At 40.9% G+C, this 24,980-nt stretch overlaps 1 protein-coding gene across 6 annotated transcripts in view; it reads right to left on the bottom strand.

Moving 5' to 3' along the window:
• The window catches only part of KCNH1 (potassium voltage-gated channel subfamily H member 1), a 466,004-nt gene that overhangs the window by 212,869 nt on the left and 228,155 nt on the right, over positions 1-24,980 (bottom strand). For all 6 annotated transcript variants that reach the window (XM_045048780.1, XM_045048781.1, XM_023248008.2 and 3 more), the window contains one exon: positions 20,025-20,454. In XM_045048780.1, coding sequence (XP_044904715.1) covers positions 20,025-20,454 — 430 coding nt within the window. The remainder of the gene's footprint in view (positions 1-20,024; positions 20,455-24,980) is intronic.

The raw sequence follows: 24,980 nt of genomic DNA, 5'->3' as shown, positions 1-24,980 counted from the left end.
TATGAACAAAAATAATTTGGTACAACTTTCTAGTCTTTCCCTTCCCCTTCTTTCTGCTTTCTGAAAAAGAACATATGGCTGAAGCCGGAACAGCCATATGGAATCCAGATATAGAAGGCATGTGCTGAAGACACCAGAGAAGCCTGGGTCTCTAATGGTTGCAGAGCAGCCAGAACAACCCTAAACTTTTAGGAAACATATCCCTTGTTGATGCTACCAGTACTCTCTGTCTCTGTCCAGCAGCAGAATCCATATCCTAACTAATAAAGCTTTGCCAATGGCACTAAAGACCACTTCCAAAACTCTAGAGGCTCCTCGATTGTTCAGAATCAACAAAGCCATAAATATTTATTAAGAGTCTACTATGTGTTTAAAGTCTCCTAAGAGTATATTCACAGCCTCCTGGGAGAGGAGCACCATATCATTTTTGAAAAACCACGTTATTGGTATGCAAAAAAGCATATTCAACAAAAGTGAAATGTAAAGAAACAAGAAATGTTTGAAAAAGATCATGACGGAGGCAGGGAAAGTCTCTGCTTGCAAATAACAATTTAAGTGGAAAGGAAGCCACAAAGCATACTGGAGGTGGGTGAGGTAGTGGGCTCAAATGTCCAGGTGTGCAGGTTACTAGTGTCCCTTCCCCAGGAGAGAAGGTGATGTCTGGAAGCCAGCTAGTCTCAGGTATCCCCTGGGCTAAGGGGGGACTTGACTAAAACAATGACCAGGATGAGATCTGGCACAGCAGAAGAACCAGAAGGAGGGCTAATGTGGACTAAATAGACACTCATAGGGTCCCTCCAGCACTGACATTCTGCTCTGGTTTTAAGGAGCTGAGGTGGGGGAGGACAGGCAAGAGAGAAACGAATCCAAAGAAACAGGTGTGCGGTGCTGAGGTAGGAGACGGATGTTCAGCTTTAGGGGTGGAATGTGTCTGGGGTAGGAGTACAATGTCTAGACCCTCTGCCATTATCAGAGAGGAAGGAAATGAATGTGGCTTAATTATAATGACAGGATGACAGCAATGACATTATGAGGAGAGAATCAGAAAAGTGCAAAGCCCATATTAGGAAAATGGGAACTGTCTCCTCACCATCAAATCCTCCCTGGAGAGCTCCCAAGACAGGGTCGTGTCCCTAGCCTGAGACGTCCCAGATAAAGAGACTCTTTCCTTCTGGCAGTCCTTCTTTGTGGGATCCTTGGGAGGCCTGGGCAAGGTTTGGCCCACAGTGGTGGCTCCATCCCCAGGCCTTCGTCCCTGGCTGGTGGGCGATGGGACCTGTCTCTATCCTTCCCACTGCCCCCACCCCCTTCAGACTCTCTGCAAGTGCCATCCATAGCACGCAGATCCTTAGCACACAGCTCCGGGTCTGTTGGGGAGGCACTCAGCATATGCCTGTTGAATGGGAACATTCTCTCCCAGGTGTCACACAGAGGGCTAGGGTGGCCTTCTCATCTCAGCATCACCAGCACACAGGAGATGTGCAAGATGTAAGGAGCCGCCTCACCACACCTCAGGGTGAGCCTTTGCAAGGGACCAAAGACCCACATGAGGAGGTCAGGGAGATCAGGGTGGGGGCTGGCCTAGCCCCTGGTCCAGGTCAGGATGTCAGAATGGAAGTGAGACATCATAGATCACCTATATCCACAGCCTAATCACAAACAAACTCATTTATTTATATTTTTATTTAGATTCAGGTTAGTTAACGTACAGTGTAGTACTGGTTTCAGGAGTAGAACCTAATGATTCATTTCTTACATATGATACCCAGTGCTCATCCCAACAAGTGCCCTCCTCAACGCTCATCGTCCATTTAGCCCATCCCCCACCCACCGCCATCCAGCAACCCTCAGTTTGTTCTCTATAGTTAAGAGTCTCTTAGGGTTTGCCTCCCTCTCTGTTTTTATCATATTTTATTTTTCGTTCCCTTCTCCTATGCTCATCTGTTTTGTTTCTTTTTTTTAAATATAATTTATTGTCAAGTTGGCTAACATATGGTGTATACAGTGTGCTCTTGGTTTTGGGGGTAGATTCCTTGATTCATCGCTTACATGCAACACCCAGTGCTCTTCCCAACAAGTGCCCTCCTCAATGCCCATCACCCATTTTCCCCCTCTCCTCCGCCCTTCCATCAACCCTCAGTTTCTTCTCTGTATTTAAGATCCTCTTAAATTCCACATATATTTGTCTTTCTCTGATTGACTTAGTTCATTTAGCATATTAGCGATAAAAAAATGAAATTTTGCTATTTGCAACAACATGGATAGAACTAGACTGTATTATGCAAAAACTCATTTTAGCCAATAGTTTTCACCTCTTCCTATTACAACTTTTCATCAGAATTTAGAAAGGTGGGCAAGCTTGAAAATAGTTTTCCTACTTTTGCTGACATTCTCTGGGGAACTGGCCAAGTTATCATGAGATATTCAGTGCCAGAGAGCAGAGAGGAGACACAACAGGAGGCTTCTGGATAACCTATATTATAGCTAACACAATGCCACAGAATAGCCAAAAAATATTACCAGCACATGTAAAATTCAACACAAAGAGGAAAAATTCACAAAGTAACCATTACTTCAAAAGTGCACTGGCTTTTGTGTCTCTACTCCTTAGGGACTGCTGGGCATGAGTGCCAGAGTGACTAGAAAGGGAGAGAGGTATGACCCCTTGGCACAAATGCAGGCTGTGGGCAATGTTCCCTACCACCAGTGATCCCAGCTCTGGCATCGGTCCAATCCTGTGAGCCAGCAGTAAGGATGAAAGTGTGCACATGTGTGCACACAGGCAAAGCAAGGTAAAAGAGGACCCATAAATCCAATAAGACATCAGCAGTTGTCCTGAACAAAGGTTGTTCAGAATGTGAGTTTACAAGGATAATTACCACCACATTACACAGAGCACAATAACTTTGTTGTTAGCACCACAATTTGTCAGACGTGTCACATGGAAAGTAGAACAGCTGTAACTGTTAGTGACAGGTTGATGAAAAATGGCTGATTTCCAAAGCACCTGGTCCCACAAGTCTGTATCGTAATCTTGTTCTTAAATTAAAACAACAACAAGCATACAAAAACTTTCCACTGCAGAAACTGTTGACCTGTTAAAATTTATGGAGAGAATTTTCAAGGTGTTGCTGTGCTGGTCTGTGTTCTCAGCCCACATGACCACAGGTGGCCTCCATGGGAAGAACCTAGCATTTAATTCAGAGGGGCTTGGATCCAAATCCTGTCTCTCCTGCTTACCAGCCCCATGTTCTGGGAAAAGAAGTTACCTTTTCTTTTTTCTTGTTAATTTTTTTAATGTTTATTTATTTTTGAGAAAGAAAGAGACAGAGAGACAGAGCATTAGTGGGGGAGGGGCAGAGAGAGAGGGAGACACAGAGTCCGTTGCACACTCCAGGCTCTGAGCTATCAGCACACAGCCCGATGCAGGACTCGAACCCACAAACCATGAGATCATGACCTGAGCCAAAGTCGGACAATTACCCAACTGAGCCACCCAGGTGACCCAAGAAGTTACCTTTTCTGAGTTCATTCCGTACAAGATGGAGATAATAATCTCTAAAGTACAGAGTTGTTACCAGCAGGAGAATTCACGGATGGAGCACTTATCACAGCACCTGGCAAATAACAAGTGTTCTGGAAACAGGATTACAGTTAAGTAGACTTGCCTACTTAACCATCACACTTGGTTGCATAATGCAGAGGTGACTACCTGTGTATTATTACACTCTTAAAAAAAGAAATGGGAAGATCATAAAACTCTGAGAAGGTAAGGGAAAGAAAAGAGGTGATAATAATTGAGGTTTCCCTCAGAGACTAAACCCAGGAAATTACGCTTTTCCTAAAAGAACAATTTTGGAAACACAAACTGCTTATCTTCGCTACTTTCTTTTTTCTTTTCTTCCAGGAAAAAAGTTGCAATGAAGTCTCTTCGTATCTGAAAGCCTTTGGCGAGCCCATAACATGGGGCCCATTTTCTAACCACTCTTAACAAATTTTCTGTAATTGACATAATGAGGTATTTCATTTGACAAAATGTCTCATCTCCCCCTCTTAGAGACAGAAATTAGGCCCACAACATGGCTGGCACATCTTGTTGCTTACCTGATGCCCCCAAGCTCACAAAAACGCTACAAGCACTACCTAGAAAACTTGTACTAGTAAGGCTGAAATAATCTTAGAAGAGCCGAGGTCTTAAATCCTTTTATACGACATAAGAAAGCACCTCAAGTTCTAATTAAGCTAAAGCAATTAGCCACCCACAGATACTTAACGCTGCTTCCCATGGCCAGGCAATCATCTCTATTAAGACCCATATTAAAGTAAGACACAAACCCAAAAGCTCAATCAGCACACACTTCCCACAAATCAATTACCCCTAGACACATTCAGTAAATACTCAGAGGCCAGCTCTGTGCCTTGCAGAGAGGGCCTGTATGGAAGAACTGCATCAGACATGATTAGGTGGTTGCAGAAAAGGGGCAAGCAGCACATGTGACCATTTGGGGTAACAAAACCCACTTGCTGCATCCCTGGTGGGTTTCCTGGTTTCCTGGTTGGTATAGAAATTAATGTGTCTACTCCACTTGGAAGGAGTACATCAGGCAAAACAGCCTCTGCCTGGTGTGACCAGACTCTGGTCCACACTGACAATTCATGGGAGGACTGTCCTCTCCCATGTCGCCATTTGTCATGGAAGTGCCAACAGGGTGCACTCATCAAGTGAGTGCAAGCCATCTGAATACATAATGCTTTCCCCAGGCAAGTTAGGTCTACTTCCCCCTAAGACTCCCTTCAGTGAAGGCAGTTCATTGTTTCCAGCCCAAGGCTGTTCCCAGACCAGCCACTGGCAACAGCTATGTGATGGTCAATAGATAACTGACAGGTATTTAAACACCTTCCTCGGGGTGCCTGGGTGGCTCAGTTGGTTAAGCGGCCGACTTCGGCTCAGGTCATGATCTCATGGTCCGTGAGTTCAAGCCCCGCGTGAGGCTCTGTGCTGACAGCTCAGAGCCTGGAGCCTGTTTCAGATTCTGTGTCTCCCTCTCTCTGACCCTCCCCTGTTCATGCTCTGTCTATCCCTGTCTCAAAAATAAATAAAACGTTTAAAAAAATTAAAAATAAATAAACAAACAAACACCTTCCTCAAGAACTGGGGTTGTTTTTGGTTTTCAGTCCAGTCAAGTAGTCCAATAACCCATCACTACTGAACTGAACAGGAGCCTTTCTATCCTGTGGGGTTTCATGGGGTTTTATGGGGATTTGGGAAATTTCTTAACCATCAAGCAGATATCAAAAATGTATGAAAAATAGGGGGGGAGCCAAGGTGGAGGAACAGCATGGAAGTTTTTTGTGTGTCTTGCGTCCCGGAAATACAGCCAGACCAACACTAAACCTTCCTACACACCTAGAAAACTGATTGGAGGATTAACACAACAATCTGCACAATCTGAACCACAGAATTCAGCAGGTACATGGCACGGAGAGGTGAACTTGGGGACTGAAAAGCCGCGGTGGGCAGGGAACAGCTTTTGAGGGAGGAGAGAGGATGAAGACATGGTGGGGAGGGAGAATACGGGTAAAGCACCCCTACCCAAAAGCAGCTAGAGAGAACTAAACTAAAAAGGGAGAAAGAAGAAAGGAGAGGGTTTAAATTCCATTAAAACTGTAAACAAGGGGAGCACAGAGTCTGCAACTCTGCAGCTCGATACCTGGTGGTGCTCTGATGGGAAGGGCGAATCCCCAGGAGCAGAGTGGGGTCCAGGAGGTTCCTGGGCCACACAGGGAATAGTGGTTCCATGGCTGTAAGGACATTTGGTAGAAACTATTGAGGACCCCTGGTCCCAGCAGACCCAGAGAACGCCCACATTTGCTGGTGTTGGAACAAGGTCGTTAAGGGTGAAGCCTCATTCCAGATGTGTGTTGTGATTTTCCATAATCCCTGAAATGCTGCTGCTACACTATCTTGTGAACTTTTTCTGGGGTGGGCTGGCACCTGGTCACAGTCTCGGGGCACCGGCAGCAGCAGGGTCCAGCAAGCGTTCCTGGGTGCAGCCGACATTTGACCATTGCTTGGTGAGACACCAAGACCCTCCTGCAGAGGGGCAGAATGGTTCAAAGCTGCAGTCCTTCAGAAGTAAGGGGCTGGGAAAAGCAGTCACATCTGAGACAAAACTAGGGACAGAGGTACTTCCTGAGGCTTAGTCATGGACAGTGAAAAAGCGGGGAGTGCACGAAAGCTGAAGACAGAGGACGGGTGCATGATTGTTGATGGGGGAGAACAGAGTTCCGATACTAGAGACTAGATAGCTGGGTGATGCCATTTTCACTGCTCCACACCTGCGCATATGCACCTAGGAGTGCCACAACAGTCCACCCCAGTAGGCTAGCAGTGCCATCAACTGGAGAACGGAGCCATTACACTTAGCCCCACCCAACTGGGCCAACCTCGCTCTTCAAGAACACAAGTCTCACCGCTGGCATATTTTATGGACTAAAAAGCACTTCATACTCTGACTTCTAGGGAAAAACAAAGTAATTTCAGTCGTACTTAAATCTTTTACCAGGTCCATCTATTCAATTTTTTTCCCTCTTTTTAACTTCTTTTCTTTTTCATGAATACAGAAAGAGAAAAAATTCATTGTTATTTTCAATTTTTATTAAAAATAATTTTCTTTAATTTTTTTAGCATATTTTTTACTTTTATGTAAATTTTTTCAAATTCTACTTTACTTCCATCATTTTATTTTAGTCCACTACAGTGTATTCACTTTTTCAAATTTTCAAACGATTCCCTCTTTTTGCTTTTTTCTCTTTTTCATTTCATTTCTTTTTCATGAATACTGCAAGAGAATTCATTTTTACTTTTAATTCGTATCAAAAATATTTTTACTTTTTTTCTACTATATTCTTCAATTTTACGTAAATTTTTTTCAAATTCTATTTTACTTCCATCATTTCATTTTAGTCTACTTCAGTGTATTCATTTTTTTTCAAATTCTCGAACGATTTCCTTTTTTCCCCCTTTTTTCTCTAATCTCTCAAACCACTTTCAACACCCAGACCAAAACACACCTAGGATCTAGCATCATTTATTCAATTTTGTGTGTGTGTGTGTGTGTGTGTGTGTGTGTGTTTAACTTTTTAATTTTAATATTTTTTTAATTTTAATTTTTTTATTTTAATTTTTCCACCTCATTAATTCCTTTTCTCCCTTCACAATGATGAAAGGAAGGAACTCACCCCAAAAGAAAGAGCACGAAGAAACAACAGCCAGGGACTTAACCAACACAGATACAAGCAAGATGTCTGAACCAGAATTTAGAATCACAATAGTAAGAATACTAGCTGGAGTCAAAAATAGACTAGAATCCTTTTCTGCGGAGATAAAAGAAGTAAATACTAGTTGGGATGAAATAAAAAATGCTAAAACTAAGCTGCAATAATGGATGGATGTCACGGCGGCAAGGATGGATGAGGCAGAACACAGAATCAGCGATATAGAGGACAAACTTATGGAGAATAATGAAGCAGAAAAAAAGAGGGAAATTAAGGCAAAGGAGCACGATTTAAGAATTAGAGAAATCAGTGACTCATTAAAAAGGAACAACATCAGAATCATAGGGGTCCCAGAAGAGGAAGAGAGACAAACAGGAGTAGAAGGGTTATGTGAGCAAATCATAGTGGAAAACTCTCCTAACCTAGGCAAAAACACAGACATCAAAATCCAGGAAGCACAGAGGACCCCCATTAGAGTCAACAAAAACCAACCATCAACAAGGCACATCATAGTCAAATTCAGAAAATACTCAGGCAAGGAGAGAATCATGAAAACAGCAAGAGAAAAAAAAGTCCCTAACCTACAAGGGAAGATAGGTCAGGTTTGCAGCAGACCTATCCACAGAAACGCTTGAGGCCAGAAAGGAAAGGCAGGATATATTCAATGTGCTGAATAAGAAAAATATGCACCCAAGAATTCTTTATCTGGCAAGGCTGTCATTCAGAATGGAAGAAGACATAAAAAGTTTCCCAAACAAAAATGAAAGGAGTTTGTGACCACTAAACCAGCCCTGCAAGAAATCTTAAGGGGGACTCTCTGAGGGGAGAAAAGATGAATTAATTAATTAATTAATTAATACCAAAAGAAACAAAGATTAGAAAGGACCAGAGAACACCAACAGAAACTCCAACTCTACAAGCATCATAATGGCAATAAATTCATATATTTCAGTACTCACTCTAAATGTCAATGGACTCAATGCTCCAATCAAAAGACATAGGGTAACAGAATGGATAACAAAACAAATCCATCTATATGCTGTTTACAAGAGACCAACTTTAGACCTAAAGACACCTTCAGATTGAAACTAAGGGGATGGAGAACCATCTATCATACTAATGGTCAACAAAAGAAAGCCGGAGTAGCCATACTTATATCAGACAATCTAGACTTTAAAATAAAGACTGTATCAATAGATGCAGAAGGGCATTATATCATAATCAAGGGGTCTATCCACCAAGAAGACCTAACAATTGTAAACATTTATGTCCCAAATGTGAGAGCACCCAAATATATAAATCAATTAATCATAAACATAAAGAAACTCATCGATAGTAACACCATAATAGGAGGAGATTTCAATACCCCACCCAAAGCAATAGACAGATCATCTAATCAAAGAATCAACAAGGAAACAATGGCTTTGAATGACATACTGGACTAGGTGGACTTAACAGATATATTCAGAACATTTCATCCTAAAGCAGAATATACATTCTTCTCCAGTGCACATGGAAAGTTATCTAGAATAGACCAAACACTGGGACACAAATCAGCACTAAGTAAGTACAAAAAGACTGAGATCATACTGTGCATATTTTCAGACCACAACTCTATGAAACTTGAAATTATCCACACGAAAAAATTTGGAAAGGTAACAAATACTTGGAGACTGAAGAACATCCTACTAAAGAATGAATGGACTAACCAAGAAGTTAAAGAGGAAATTAAAAAGTATATGGAAGCCAATGAAAATGATAACACCACAACCCAAAACCTCTAGGACACAGCAAAGGCAGTCATAAGAGGAAAGTATATAGCAATCCGGCCTTCCTAACGAAGGAAGAAAGATCTCAGATAAACAACCTAACCTTATTCCTTAAAAAGCTGAAAAAAGAACAGCAAATAAAACCCAAAACCTGCAGAAGACAGGAAATAATAAAGATGAGAGCAGAAATTAATGCTATCGAAACAAAAAAAAACAAACAAACAGTAGAACAGATTAATTAAACCAGAAGCTGATTCTTTGAAAGAATTAACAAAATTGATAAACCACTAGCCAGTTTGATCAAAAAGAAAAAGGAAAGGACCCAAATAAATAAAATCAAGAATGAAAGAGGAGAGATCACTACAAACACAGAAGAAAAAAAAAACAATAATAAAATAATATTATGAGCAATTATATGCCAATAAAATGGGAAATCTGGAAGAAATTGAGAAATTCCTAGAAACATATACACTACCAAAACTGAAACAGGAAATAATAGAAATTTGAACAGACCCATAACCAGTAAGGAACACAAACTAGTAATCAAAAATCTCCCCCCCAAAAATACAATCAAAACCACACTCAGATATCACCTCACGCCAGTCAGAGTGACCAAAATGAACAATCAGGAGATTATAGATGCTGGAGAGGATGTGGAGAAACGGGAACCCTCTTGCACTGTTGGTGGGAATGCAAATTGGTGCAGCCACTCTGGAAAACAGTGTGAAGGTTCCTCAGAAAATTAAAAATAGACCTACCCTATGACCTAGCAATAGCACTGCTAGGAATTTACCCAAGGGATACAGGAGTACTGATGCATAGGGGCACTTGTACCCCAATGTTTATAGCAGCACTCTCAACAATAGCCAAATTATGGAAAGAGCCTAAATGTCCATCAACTGAAGAATGGATAAAGAAATTGTCGTTTATATACACAAGGGAGTACTATGTGGCAATGAGAAAGAATGAAATATGGTCCTTTGTAGCAACATGGATGGAACTGGAGAGCGTTATCCTAAGTGAAATAGGCCATACAGAGAAAGACAGATACCATGTTTTCACTCTTATGTGGATCCTGAGAAACTTAACAGAAACCCATGGGGGAGGGGAAGGAAAAAAAAAAAAAGGAGGTTAGAGTGGAAGACAGCCAAAGCATAAGAGACTCTTAAAAACTGAGAACAAACTGAGGGTTGATGGGGGGTGGGAGGGAGGGGAGGGTGGGTGATGGGTATTGAGGAGGGCACCTTTTGGGATGAGCACTGGGTGTTGTATGGAAACCAATTTGACAATAAATTTCATATATTGAAAAAAAATCTCCCAAAAAACAATGGATTCTCTTGAAACTGTTCCAAAAAATAGAAATGGAAAGAAAACTTCCAAAGTCTTCTATGAAGCCAGCATTACCTTGATTCCAAAACCAGACAAAGACCCCACTAAAAAGGAGAACTACAGACCAATTTCCCTGATGAACATGGATGCAAAAATCCTCAACAAGATATTAGCCACTGGATCCAACAATACATTAAAAAAATTATTCACCACGACCAAGTGGGATTTATACCTGGGATGCAGGGCTGGTTCAATATCCGCAAAACAATTAATGTGATTCATCACATCAATAAAAGAAAGGACAAGAACGATATGATCCTCTCAATAGATGCAGAGAAAGCATTTGACAAAATGCAGCATCCTTTCTTGATAAAAACCCTTAAGGGGGCGCCTGGGTGGCGCAGTCGGTTAAGCGTCCGACTTCAGCCAGGTCACGATCTCGCGGTCCGTGGGTTCGGGCCCCGCGTCAGGCTCTGGGCTGATGGCTCGGAGCCTGGAGCCTGTTTCCGATTCTGTGTCTCCCTCTCTCTCTGCCCCTCCCCCGTTCATGCTCTGTCTCTCTCTGTCCCAAAAATAAATAAAAAAACGTTGAAAAAAAAATTAAAAAAAAAACCCTCAAGAAAGTAGGGATAGCAGGAGCATACCTCGAGATCATAAAAGCCACATATGAACGACCCAATGCTAATATCATCCTCAATGGGGAAAAACTGAGAGCTTTCCCCCTAAGGTCAGGAACAAGACAGGGATGTCCACTCTCACCACTGTTATTCAACATAGTATTGGAAGTCTTAGCCTCTGCAATCAGACAACACAAAGAAATAAAAGGCATCCAAATTGGCCAGGAGGAGGTCAAACTTTCACTCTTCACAGATGACATGGAACTCTACAAGGAAAACCCAAAAGGTTCCACCAATAAACTGCTAGAATTGATTCATGAATTCAGCAAAGTTGCAGGATATAAAATCAACACACAGAAATCGGTTGCATTCCTATACACCAACAATGAAGTGACAGAATGAGAAATCAAGGAATCGATCCCATTTACAATTGCACCAAAAAGCATAGAATACCTAGGAACAAATCTAACCAAAGAGGTGAAAAATCTATACACTGAAAACTATAGAAAGCTTACGAAATAAATTGAAGAAGACACAAAGAAATGGAAAAAGATTCCATGCTCCTGGATAGGAAGAACATTGTTAAAATGTTGATACAACCCAAAGCAATCTACATATTCAATACAATCCCTATCAAAATAACACCAGCATTCTTCACAGAGCTAGAACAAATAATCCTGAAATGTGTATGGAACCAGAAAAGACCCCGAATAGCCAAAGCAATCTTGAAAAAGAAAACCAAAGCAGGAGACATCATAATCCCAGACTTCAAACTATACTACAAGGCTGTAATCATCAAGACAGTATGGTACCAGCCCAAGAACAGACACTCAGATCAACGGAACAGAATAGAGAACACAGAAATGGACCCACAAACGTATGACCAACTAATCTTTGACAAAGCAGGAAAGAATATCCAATGGAATAAAGACAGTCTCTTCAGCAAGTGGTGCTGGGAAAACTGTACAGCGACATGCAGAAGAATGAACCTGGACCACTTTCTTACACCATACACAAAAAGAAACTCAAAATGGATGAAATAACTAAATGTAAGACAGGAAGCCATCCAAATCCTTGAGGAGAAAGCAAGCAAAAAACCTCTTTGATCTTAGCCGCAGCAACTTCTTACTCAACACATCTCCAGAGGCAAGGGAAACAAAAGCAAAAATGAACTACTGGGACCTCATCAAAATAAAAAGCTTCTGCACAGCAAAGGAAACAATCAGCAAAACTAAAAGGCAACCGACAAATGGGAGAAGATATTTGCAAATGACATATCAGATAAAGGGTTGGTATCCAAAATCTATAAAGAACTTATCAAACTCAACACCCAAAAAACAAATAATCCAGAGAAGAAATGGGCAAAAGACATGAATAGACACTTCTCCAAAGAAGACATCTAGATGGCCAACCGACATATGAAAAAATGCTCAACTTTACTCATCATCAGGGAAATACAAATCAAAACCACAGTGAGATACCACCTTACACCTGTCAGAATGGCCAACATGAACAACTCAGGCAACAACAGATGTTGGCGAGGATGTGGAGAAAGATCTCTTTTGCATTGTTGGTGGCAATGCAAGCTGGTGCAGCCACTCTGGAAAACAGTATGGAGGTTCCTCAAAACACTAAAAATAGAACTACGCTACAAGCCAGCAATTGCACTATTAGGCATTTATCCAAGGGATACGGGTGTGCTGTTTCAAAGGGACACATGCACCCCCATGTTTATAGCAGCACTATCAACAATAGCCCAAGTATGGAAAGAGCCCAAATGTCCATCGATGGATGAATGGATAAAGAAGATGTGGTATATATATACAATGGAGTATCACTCAGCAATCAAAAAGAATGAAATCTGGCCATTTGCAGCTACATGGATGGGACTGGAAAGTATTATACTAAGTGAAATTAGTCAGAGAAAGACAAAAATCCTATGACTTCACTCATATGAGGACTTTAAGAGACAAAACAGATGAACATAAGGGAAGGGAAACAAAAATAATATAAAAACAGGGAGGGGGACAAAACAGAAGAGATTCATACATATGGGGAACAAACTGAGGGTTACTGGAGGGGTTGTGGGAAGGGGGATGGGCTAAATGGGTAAGGGGCATTAAGGAATCTACTCCTGAAATCATTGTTGCACTATATGCTAACTAATTTGGATGTAAATTTTAAAAAATAAAAAATTAAAATTAAAATTAAAAATTAAATAAATAAATAACATTACAAAAACATTTTTTTAACTAAATAAAAGATGGCACTGGGGTACCTGGGCAGCTTAGTCAGTTGAGCATCCAAATCTTGATTTTGATTCAGGTCATGATCCCATGGCTTGTAAGGTCAAGTCCTGCTTTGGGCTCTCTGCTGACGGTACGGAGCCTGCTTGGGATTCTCTCTCTCTCCCTCTCTCTGCCTCACCCCCAGTTGTTTTCTGTCTCTTTTTCTCTCTCAGATAAATAAACTTTAAAAAAAAATAGTATTCCAGAGGCTTGGGAAAGCTTGCGGCGGCTGGGCTCACCACGTCCTGCTGATCACTTAGATTCCAATCACATGTGCCTAAATAACCAAGAAAACCACCAGAAGACTAGCAGAACAGACTCTCCAGAGCCAAGCATAGACAAGAGGCCCACGGAAGAGGGTAGGAAGGGCGGAGAGGTGGTGCGTGCTACATGAACTGGCGGGAGGGAGCCAGGGCAGTGGAGGGGCAGCCCGCCCAGCAAGGTAGAGCCCCCGAGTCTCGCTTGCAAAAGCGGAGGGGCCAGATGGAGTTCTGACAGCCAGTGGGACTTAACACCTGGAATGTTATAAGTCAACAGCTCTGCTCAGAGAGCGGGAGGGCGAGAGGACACCAGGAGGGAGAGGTGTTGAGCCCCGGAAGATAGAGCTCAGTTTGGTGGGGAACAAAGGTGCTGGCCAGCGCCATCTCCCTCTCCCATCCCCCAGCTGAAACCCCAAAAGGATTTCCCAGCACCAGTTCCCAGCACCAAACTTGCTTGCATGGTGCAAACACCCAACACTGTGCTTCTGTGGATCCATCCCTCCAACAGGTCTGCCTGCCTCCCTACCAGTGCTGCAGGGCCCCTCCCACAGGGGACCACCGATGGCAAAGCGAGCTAAGCCTACCCCTCCAGCCCCTGTGCACCTTGTGGATCTACCCCAGCTAATACACCAGATCCCATCAAAGCAGCGCCACAAGCCTGGCAGTGTGCAAGTAGCCCAGACAGGGGCCACACCATTCCACAGTGAGTCCTGCCCCTGGGAGAGGGGAAGATAAGGTTCATACCAGTCTGAATGTGGCCCCAGTGGTGGGCTGGGGACAGACATCAGGTCTGATTGTGGCCCCGCCCACTAACACAAGTTACTCCAGACAGCACAGGGGAAGTGCCCCGCAGTTCTGTGCCACCCCAGGGACTATCCAAAATGACGAAACAGACGAATTCTCCTCAAAAGAAACTCCAGGAAGTAGTGACAGCTAACGAATTGATCAAAAACAATTTAAGCAATATAACGGAACAAGAATTTAGAATAATAGTCATAAAATTAATCGCTGGGCTTGAAAAAAGTATAGAGGACAGCAGAGAATCTATTGCTACAGAGATCAAGGGACTAAGAAATAGTCACGAGGAGCTAAAAAATGCTATAAATGAGGTGCAAAATAAAATGGGGGTGACCACAGCTCGGATTGAAGAGGCAGAGGAGAGAATACGTGAATTAGAAGATAAAATTATGGAGAAAAGAGGAAGCTGAGAAAAAGAGAGATAAAAAAAATCCAGGAGTATGAGGGGAGAATTAGAAAACTAAGTGATGCAATCAAATGGAACAATAACTGTATCATAGGAATTCCAGAAGAGGAAGAGAGAGAGAAAGGGGATGAAGGTGTACTTGAACAAATCATAGCTGAGACCTCCCCTTATCTGGGGAAGGAAAAAGGCATTGAAATCAAAGAGGCACAGAGAACTCCCTTCAGACATAACTTGAATCAATCTTCTGCACAACATATCATAGTGAAACTGGCAAAATACAAGGATAAAGAAAAAATTCTGAAAGCAGCTAGGGATAAACATGCTCTAACATATGAAGGTAGACCAATAAAACTAGTGACGGATCTATCTGCTGAAACTTGGCAGGCCAGAAAGGAAGGGCAGGAAATCTTCAATGTGATGAACAGAAAAAATATGTACCCGAGAATCCTTTATCCAGCAATTCTATTATTTAAAATAGAAGGAGAGATAAAGGTCTTCCCAAACAAACAAAAACTGAAGGAATTAATCACCACTAAACCAGCCCTACAAGAGATCCTAAGGGGGATCCTGTGAGACAAAGTACCAGAGACATCACTATAAGCCTGAAACCTACAGACATCACAATGACTCTAAACCCGTATCTTTCTATAATAACACTGAATGTAAATGGACTAAATGCGCCAACCAAAAGACATAGGGTATCAGAATGGATAAAAAACCAAGACCCATCTATTTGCTCTCTACAAGAGACTCATTTTAGACCTGAGGACACCTTCAGATTGAAAGTGAGGGGATGGAGAACTATCTATCATGCTACTGGAACTCAAAAGAAAGCTGGAGTAGCCATACTTATATCAGACAAACTAGACTTTAAATTAAAGGCTGTAACAAGAGATGAAGAAGGACATTATATAATAATTACAGGGTCTATCCATCAGGAAGAGCTAACAATTATAAATGTCTATGTGCCGAATACGGGAGTCCCCAAATATATAAAACAATTAATCACAAACATAAGCAACCTTATGATAAGAATGTGGTAATTTCAGGGGACTTTAATACTCCACTTACAACCACGGATAGATCATCTAGACACAGGATCAATAAAGAAACAAGGGCCCTGAATAATACATTGGATCAGATGGACTTGACAGATATGTTTAGAACTCTGCATCCCAAAGCAACAGAATATAGTTTCTTCTCGAGTGCACATGGAACATTCTCCAAGATAGATCACATACTGGGTCACAAAACAGCCCTTCATAAGTATACAAGAATTGAGATCATACCATGCACACTTTCAGACCACAATGCTATGAAGCTTGAAATCAACCACGGGAAAAAGTCTGGAAAACCTCCAAAAGCATGGAGGTTAAAGAACACCCTACTAAAGAATGAATGTGTCAACCAGGCAATTAGAGAAGAAATTAAAAAATATATGGAAACAAATGAAAATGAAAATACAATAATCCAAAGGCTTTGGAATGCAGCGAAGGCAGTCCTGAGAGGAAAATACACTGCAATCTAGGCCTATCTCCAGACACAAGAAAAATCCCAAATACAAAATCTAACAGCACACCTAAAGGAAACAGAAGAACAGCAAAGACACCTCAAACCAAGCAGAAGAAGAGAAATAATAAAGATCAGAGCAGAAATAAACAATATAGAATCTAAAAAAACTGTAGAGCAGATCAACGAAACCAAGAGTTGGTTTTTTGAAAAAATAAACAAAATTGACAAACCTCTAGCCAGGCTTCTCAAAAAGAAAAGGGAGATGACCCAAATAGATAAAATAATGAATGAAAATGGAATTATTATAACCAATCCCTCAGAAAAACAAGCAATTATCAGGGAATACTATCAAAATTATATGCCAACAAACTGGACAACCTGGAAGAAATAAACAAATTCCTAAGTACCCACACACTTCCAAAACTCAAACAGGAAGAAATAGAAAACTTGAACAGACCCATAACCAGCAAAGAAATGGAATCAGCTATCAAAAATCTCCCAACAAATAAGAGTCCAGGACCAGATGGCTTCCCAGGGGAGTTCCACCAGACACTTAAAGCAGAGATAATACCTATCCTTCTCAAGCTGTTCCAAAAAATAGAAAGGGAAGGAAAACTTCCAGACTCATTCTATGAAGCCAGCATTACTTTGATTCCTAAACCAGACAGAAACCCAGCAAAAAAAGAGAACTACAGGCCAATATCCCTGATGAATATGGATGCAAAAATTCTCAATAAGATACCAGCAAATCGAATTCAACAGCATATAAAAAGAATTATTCACCATGATCAAGTGGGATTCATTCCTGGGATGCAGGGCTGGTTCAACATTCACAAATCAATCAATGTGATACATCACATTAATAAAAGAAAAGATAAGAACCATATGATCCTGTCAATTGATGCAGAAAAAGCATTTGACAAAATTCAGAATCCTTTCTTAATAAAAACCCTTGAGAAAGTCGGGATAGAAGGAACATACTTAAACATCATAAAAGGCATTTATGAAAAGCCCACAGCTAATATCATCCTCAATGGGGAAAAACTGAGAGCTTTCCCCCTGAGATCAGGAACATGACAGGGATGTCCACTTTCACTGCTGTTGTTTAACATAGCGTGGGAAGTGCTAGCATCAGCAAGCAGACAACAAAAGGAAATCAAAGGCATCAAAATTGGCAAAGATGAAGTCAAGCTTTCACTTTTTGCGGATGACATGATATTACACGTGGAAAACCTGATAGACTCCACCAAAAGTCTGCTAGGACTGATACATGAATTCAGCAAAGTCACAGGATACAAAATCAATGTACAGAAATCAGTTGCATTCTTATTCACTAATAATGAAGCAACAGAAAGACAAATAAAGAAACTGATCCCATTCACAATTGCACCAAGACGCATAAAATACCTAGGAATAAACCTAACCAAAGATGTAAAAGATCTGTATGCTGAAAACTATAGAAAACTTATGAAGGAAATTGAAGAAGATATAAAGAAATGGAAAAACGTTTGGTGCTCATGGATTGGAAGAATAAATATTGTTAAAATGTCAATACTACCCAAAGCTATCTACACATTCAATGCAATCCCAATCAAAATTGCACCAGCATTCTTCTCGAAGCTAGAACAAGCAATCCTAAAATTTGTGTGGAACCACAAGAGGTCCTGAATAGCCAAAGTAATTTTGAAGAAGAAGACGAAAGCAGGAGGCATCACAATCCCAGACTTTAGCCTCTACTACAAAGCTGTAATCATCAAGACAGCATGGTATTGGCACAAAAACATACACATAGACCAATGGAATAGAATAGAAACCCCAGAATTAGACTCACAAAAGTATAGCCAAACTAATCTTTGACAAAGCAGAAAAGAATATCCAATGGAAAAAAGACAGTCTCTTTAACAAATGGTGCTGGGAGAACTGGACAGCAACATGCAGAAGGATGAAACTAGACCACTTTCTTACACCATTCACAAAAACAAACTCAAAATGGATAAAGGACCTGAATGTGAGACAGGAAACCATCAAAACCCTAGAGAAGAAAGCAAGAAAAAAACCTCTCTGACCTCAGCCGTAGCAATTTCTTACTTGACACATCCCCAAAGGCAAGGGAATTAAAAGCAAAAATGAACTATTGGGACCTCATGAAGATAAAAAGCTTCTGCACTGCAAAGGAAACAACCAACAAAACCAAAAGGCAACCAACGGAATGGGAAAAGATATTTGCAAATGACATATTGGACAAGGGGCTAGTATCCAAAATCTATAAAGAGCTCACTAAACTCCACACCCGAAAAACAAATAACCCAGTGAAGAAATGGGCAGAAGACATGAATAGACACTTTTCCAAAGAAGACATCCAGATGGCCAACAGGCACGTGAAAAGATGCTCAACGTCGCTCCTCATCAGGGAAATACAAATCAAAACCACACTCGGATACCACCTCACTCCAGTCAGAGTGGCTAAAATGAACAAATCAGGAAACTATAGATGCTGGCAAGGATGTGGAGAAACGGGAACCCTCTTTCACTGTTAGTGGGAATGCAAACTGGTGCAGCCGCTCTAGAAAACAGTGTGGAGGTTCCTCAGAAAATTAAAAATACATCTACCCTATGACCCAGCAATAGCACTGCTAGGAATTTACCCAAGGGATACAGGAGTACTGATGCATAGGGGCACTTGTACCCCAATGTTTATAGCAGCACTCTCAACAATAGCCAAATTGTGGAAAGAGCCTAAATGTCCATCAACTGATGAATGGATAAAGAAGTTGTGGTTTATATACACAATGGAATACTACTTGGCAATGAGAAAGAATAAAATATGGCCTTTTGTAGCAACGTGGATGGAACTGGAGACTGTTATGCTAAGTGATATAAGTCATACAGAGAAAGACAGATACCATATGTTTGACTCTCATGTGGATCCTGAGAAACTTAACAGAAGACCATGGGGGAGGGGAATGAAAAAAAAAAAAGGTAGAGAGGTAAGGAGCCAAAACATAAAAGACTCTTAAAAACTTAGAACAAACTGAGGGTTGATGGGGGGGTGAGAGGGAGGGGAGGGAGGGGGATGGGTATTGAAGAGGGCACCTGTTGGGATGAGCACTGTGTGTTGTATGGAAACCAATTTGACAATAAATTTCATATTTAAAAAAAATTAAAAAATATTCCTAGGAGCATTAAATTAAATTTTTCATTAAAAATATCCAAAAGAAACATGAAATTAATTATAATGGGATATTTTATTTAACCCCCTATATAAAAATATCATTTCAACATATAATAAATATAAAAGATAATTAATGAGATAGCTAACATTCTTTTTTTCCATATATTCTTTCTCTGGTACCATAAGGGAATGTGCAGACCTAGAGCTGTAGTTAAACAGACGTGGAAAGACTTTTCACAATTCACTGTTCTATGAGCAAGCAGGTTACCAAGTTGTATATGATGATTTCATTCTAACTTTATTAGGTAATAGTAGTTATCTCTGAGAAGTAGAATTTCATTGGTCTCGATTTTCTACATGTGCCCTTTAATATTTTCTAAATATTTGCAGCAAACATGCAATGCTTTAATTATCAGGAAAACTTTAAAGCTCATCTAAAAAAAAAAAAAAGAACAGAATGTGGCTTATTTTAAGTCATTACACCCTGATCCTGTGAGCGTTGTAGCCATCCCCTATTTCCAACCAATAGAAGTTATGGTGAAACAGGATGTCCCCTGCCCATCCCCCACCCAGTCCCAGCAACTGTCATACTTACAGCCAATCATCATGATGGCCACTGCAAAGATTTTCTCGATGTCTGTGGATGGGGCAATGTTTCCAAAGCCCACGCTGGTAAGGCTGGTCATAGTGAAATACAACGAGGAGATGTAGACGGAATTCTTGCTGGGACCACCTTCCCACTTCCCTGAGCCGGATCCATTAAACTGGTAAGGGGTGCCAATGTCCATTGCCAGTTGGTAGAGCCAGCTGTTGTTGCGGATGGTCTTGGTGTCTTCATCAAAGATCTCGTAGTCCCCAATGCTGTACCAGATGCAGGCCATCCAGTGAGCAGCCAGCCCAAACACACACACCAACAGCACCAGTACAGCGGCTCCATATTCAATGTAGTGGTCCAGCTTACGGGCCACTCGCCCAAGACGTAGCAGCCGGACAACCTTCAGTGAGCTGAATAGGCTGCTGATGCCCTGGGAGAAGAGGAGCAGAGCATGAGGGCCAAGAACCAAAGATGCTACTACTCCTTCCCTCCTCCCTGCCTGGGCTGTTTCCTTCAGCACGTTGTGTTTCCACAAGATGCAATATTGTGCAACCCTTTAAAAAATGTTTTAACATAAGTCATGATATGGAGAAATGCTCATACATATTTGTACAGTTATGCATAATACAATTCGAATTTTATTCCAAGGTATATGAATTTCCATTTGCTTTTTACCATTTCCATTAAAAAGCAGATTAAAAAAAAGACAAGCAAGACAAATAAAATTAGATTTTTATTCTAATTATATTATGATAAGTATACAAATATATATGAGCATATTTCATACCACTACTATTTTAAAACAATTTTAAGGGTTATGTAATATTTCATATTAAGTAATATGAAATATTTTAAGAGTTGTATAATATTTATTTCATATTGTATAATATTTCATTCTAATTATACTGTACATAAGTATACAAGTATTTATGTATTCAATAAATGGCTAGGGAACACACATAGAAAAGTAAGATATTAATAGTGGTTACTGCTGCATTGTTGAGTTATGGAATTACAGAATATTTTTTGTTATATTTGTATATATTTTTGTTACATCTTAATATATTTACTTAATTTCTAAAATTGAAATTGTTACTTTTACAGTTAGAAAAAATATGTATTTAAAAAGCAAACACAGTTTTAAAAAAGATAAAAAAGTATTAAAGACACAATTGAGAAGAATAAAAAGCTAAGATTCTGTTTTCTCAGGAGAGTTACAAATTCTTGGAAACTACATCACTCCCATCAGGCCAGGGATTATACAATCAGACACCATATATTCAAACACAATCAAGGAATCTCCAAGCTACAAGGAAGCTTCCAATTTCACCTGATCAAGCCTCCTATCATCCTGTGGACCCTGGCAGCGCATGTCTAGTCTCCAAATAGTGGTTCTCCAAGGGAATAGCAGTAGTGGAAAGAACACCAGAGTAGAAATCTGGAAAACAGGTCTGAGACTGAAGTAAACCACTAACTTGCTATATGAATTTGGACAAGTCAATTGCCTCTCTCATCCAGACAACTGCCTCTCTCATCCCAATGAGGGAAGTGGACTAGAGGAAACGTAACATTATAGAAGCCACTGCATTCAAAATCCCCAAATTCCTATAGCTTTTCCTACTTCCATGAAAAAGGAAATAAACAAGCAAACAAAATAGAGACATCTCTTTGCACCACAACCGCAGTCTCCCTCACACAGCAAAAATCCAACAGCAGGATGATGTCCTTCACCAAGCAGAATGAATGACTTTTCACCATTCTAAACACTGGACAGTTTCCAGGTCACTGCTAGTCTCTCTTGCTCCCTGTTCCCTTAATAACAACCCCCAAGGGTCAGGTTATGTCACAGACAGAAGGAAAATGTGTAAATGCTTTCTGATGACCTGTTGTCAGAGGCTCACCAAGGCTGCTTCCTCTTCCTGGACATCTCCCAGCCTCTTCCCATCTCGGTGGGTCTTTGAGACTGGTTCTCATCAATGGATGTGAGGTGAAATGTGTATCATTTCCAGGTCAAGGCAGTTAAAAGGAAGTATGCTTTCTCTTCCCTTTGACATACCTTCCAGATGAGGCTAGTGTGACCCTGAGGCCAAGTAATAAAGATGGCGGACATACAGCATGGAAGAAGCCTGGGTCCCTGAAAGACTATGTGGAACACCCTCTCCTTCCCAATCAATCTGAATCATATTATGATGTGAATGAAAAAAGAAACCTCTGAAACAAGCCACCAAAACTCTGGAGGATATTTGGTACAGTAGATATTATTAGCCTTCCCTGATACGTGAACACACAAACTGTATGTAGCATAGCCTTGTCCATAAAGACCACAAATCAGGCTGCCACACAAATTACTTTTGTTGAGGTGAGAGTGGGGAAGATGGGATTTATTGCACCTTTATTTATTTATTTATTTATTTTGGTTTGGCTTTTTTATTTTTTTTTTCAAATTTTTATTTAAATTCTAGTTAGTATTGCACCTTTTAAAAAATAAACAACAGTTTTGGAGCCATAAAACTTACAATAGAAATAAGCACTTCTCGCCCAACATACATCAGCAAATAAGTAATAATGGATTTTTCTAAGCCAAGAGACTACATCCCCAGGGTCAGCTATCCAAATTGCTAACTCTGACAAAGTTTACTTTTGGCATGTCCAGTACTCATCCCCTGGGTCCCCTTTTCCCTCCATGTGCTTTCCTCAAAAACCTGCCATGCAGAAAAGGCCAAGAACCCCCCCCCCCATTAAGGTGCAAACGACTTCTGAGAGTAAATGGATATCCTCTCTCCAGAGGGCATCTGCATTTTAACAGAGGGAAACTAACCTCCAATAGTAGAATTAAAAGTATCCACAGCCTGGATGAAGGAGATATTCTGGGAGGCAAAGGAGCCTTTCTGATGACTCAGAAACCAAACACATGTAAGCAGCCACCTACTCTCCACCTGTTCATAAAGAGGTTACTGAGATCATCTTTCAACAGCAGATCAACCATGAAGCAGAACTTATTACCCAGGGCAAAACTGCCTTGTCATTTTCCCCCACTCAGATTCAATTCAAAGCAACATTTAAGGAGAACCTACTATGTACTCCTTGTGCTAATACCACAGGGAAAAGATTAAAATGATGCTGTCTTTGTCTTCCTGTTCACTGTTATGGCTGCAGTGCCTGGCATGGGGAAGAGGCTTGATAGGAAGAAAGAGGAGAGGAAGTAAGAGCATAGTAACTAGTGCAAGAGGCAAGATACAATACTTCTATCTCACAGCCACAGAACCTGATTGCTGAGAGGAAGAACAGATGTCATCCAGTCTAGCCCTCCGAGTCCAGGGATGCCTTCTAGAGCTCCCTAAGGAACGGTCATTCAGCTTCTCCTTGAACTCCCCCCTTCACCACTTCACATCTCTAAGATCCCATTCTGGCAGTCATTCATGGACATGAATGACTGTGCTCCCATGACCCTTCGTATCTCCCTCTGCTCCCTCCTCCCTTCTCCCTCCCCTCCCAATGGCCACACAACACATGCAACCACACTACCCAAAGGCCTGCTCTTCTATAGCCTTACACCCCAGACCTCTTGAGCTTCCCGCATGGTGGATGCACACTTCCATCTCCGTGCCTGCTCGGACTAGTCCCTTAGCCCAGAATGCCCTGCTCCTCCCTTTCTACCAGCCGGTATACTAGTTATCCTTCAGGTCTGCCACTGCCTCTACCCTAAAGCCTTCCATGTCTACCCTGGACTCACAACCAGTTGCTCACCCCTCTATGTGTCCACGGTATTCTGTATCCATTACCAACTGAACACGTTGCCTTGGCCCTATAGTTTCCCCAACCACAGCAGGTGCTACATCTTCCTGAAGACAGAAGTCATTTGCTATTCACTTTAGAAGCTTCCTGTATTGGGCTAAATAGTGTCCCCACCAAATTCATGTCTTTCCCAGAACCTCAGAATGTGACCTTATTTGGGAAACAACCCCTTATTTGGGAAAGGGGTTGTTGTAGGTATAGGTGGTTAAGATGAGGTCATATTTAATCCAGTATAACTGATGACCTTATAAAAAGAGAAGAGCTGGACACACAGAGAGAAAACCAGGTGTTTTTTTTTTTTTTTTTAACCAATGCAGAGATTGGAGTGATGTGTCTTCAAGCCAGAGAATGCCAAAGATTACCAGCAAAACCAGAAGCTAAGAGAAAGGCATGGAACAGATTCTCTCCTAGAGCCTTCAGAGAGAACACAGCCCTATTGAAACTTTGACTTCAGATTTCTAGTTTCCAAACTGTGGAAGAATAATTTCTATTGTATTAAACCACTCAGTTTGTGGTAATTTGTCATAGCTGCCCTGGAAGACTAACATACCTACACAGGATCTAAAGCCAGCAGCTTCTCAGAAAAGGTCTGAAACATTTTCTAAATTGAATTGAAGAGTTTGATTAAGGAATTCTTTCTCATTTTAAGAGGTCTCCAGAACAATATAAAATAAACACTTCCTCATCGTGTTATTGATCTGTATACGCTGATACTCTATTACATGGTTTTGTGTAAGTTGTCTGCTATTACATGAATTCTAGCTATTTAAAATCATTTCAAACTATTAGTTTGTGTGGTTTTTCTTCCTTATTTGCTTCAAGTTCTAGATGGGATAAACAGAATACTCTAAATTTTTTTTTTAATTTTAGTATGCTAAAAACATGATAGCACCATATGGTAGAGAATCACATTTCCCCAGGAGTTTCTTGTATCAGAAAGCCTATCTCACATTCCAGATTGTACCAGAAAGTTCTTTATCACAACCTTAAAATTATGAAGAACCAAGACTTTCAAGCTGAACTAACATGGATGAAGGGATGGTGAGAACCCATGCCATCCTCATCACCAAAGGCCAACAACTATGACTACAAGGAAGACTTCTGAAACCTCAATAAACTCAGCTGTAGTGATATTGATGCAATTCAGATTGAAATGGACAT

This window comes from Felis catus, chromosome F1 (genome assembly GCF_018350175.1).
Source record: "Felis catus isolate Fca126 chromosome F1, F.catus_Fca126_mat1.0, whole genome shotgun sequence".
NCBI lineage: Eukaryota > Metazoa > Chordata > Mammalia > Carnivora > Felidae > Felis > Felis catus.
The sequence above is the reverse complement of the archived record's forward strand: the minus strand, read 5'-3'. Positions and strand labels throughout refer to the sequence as shown.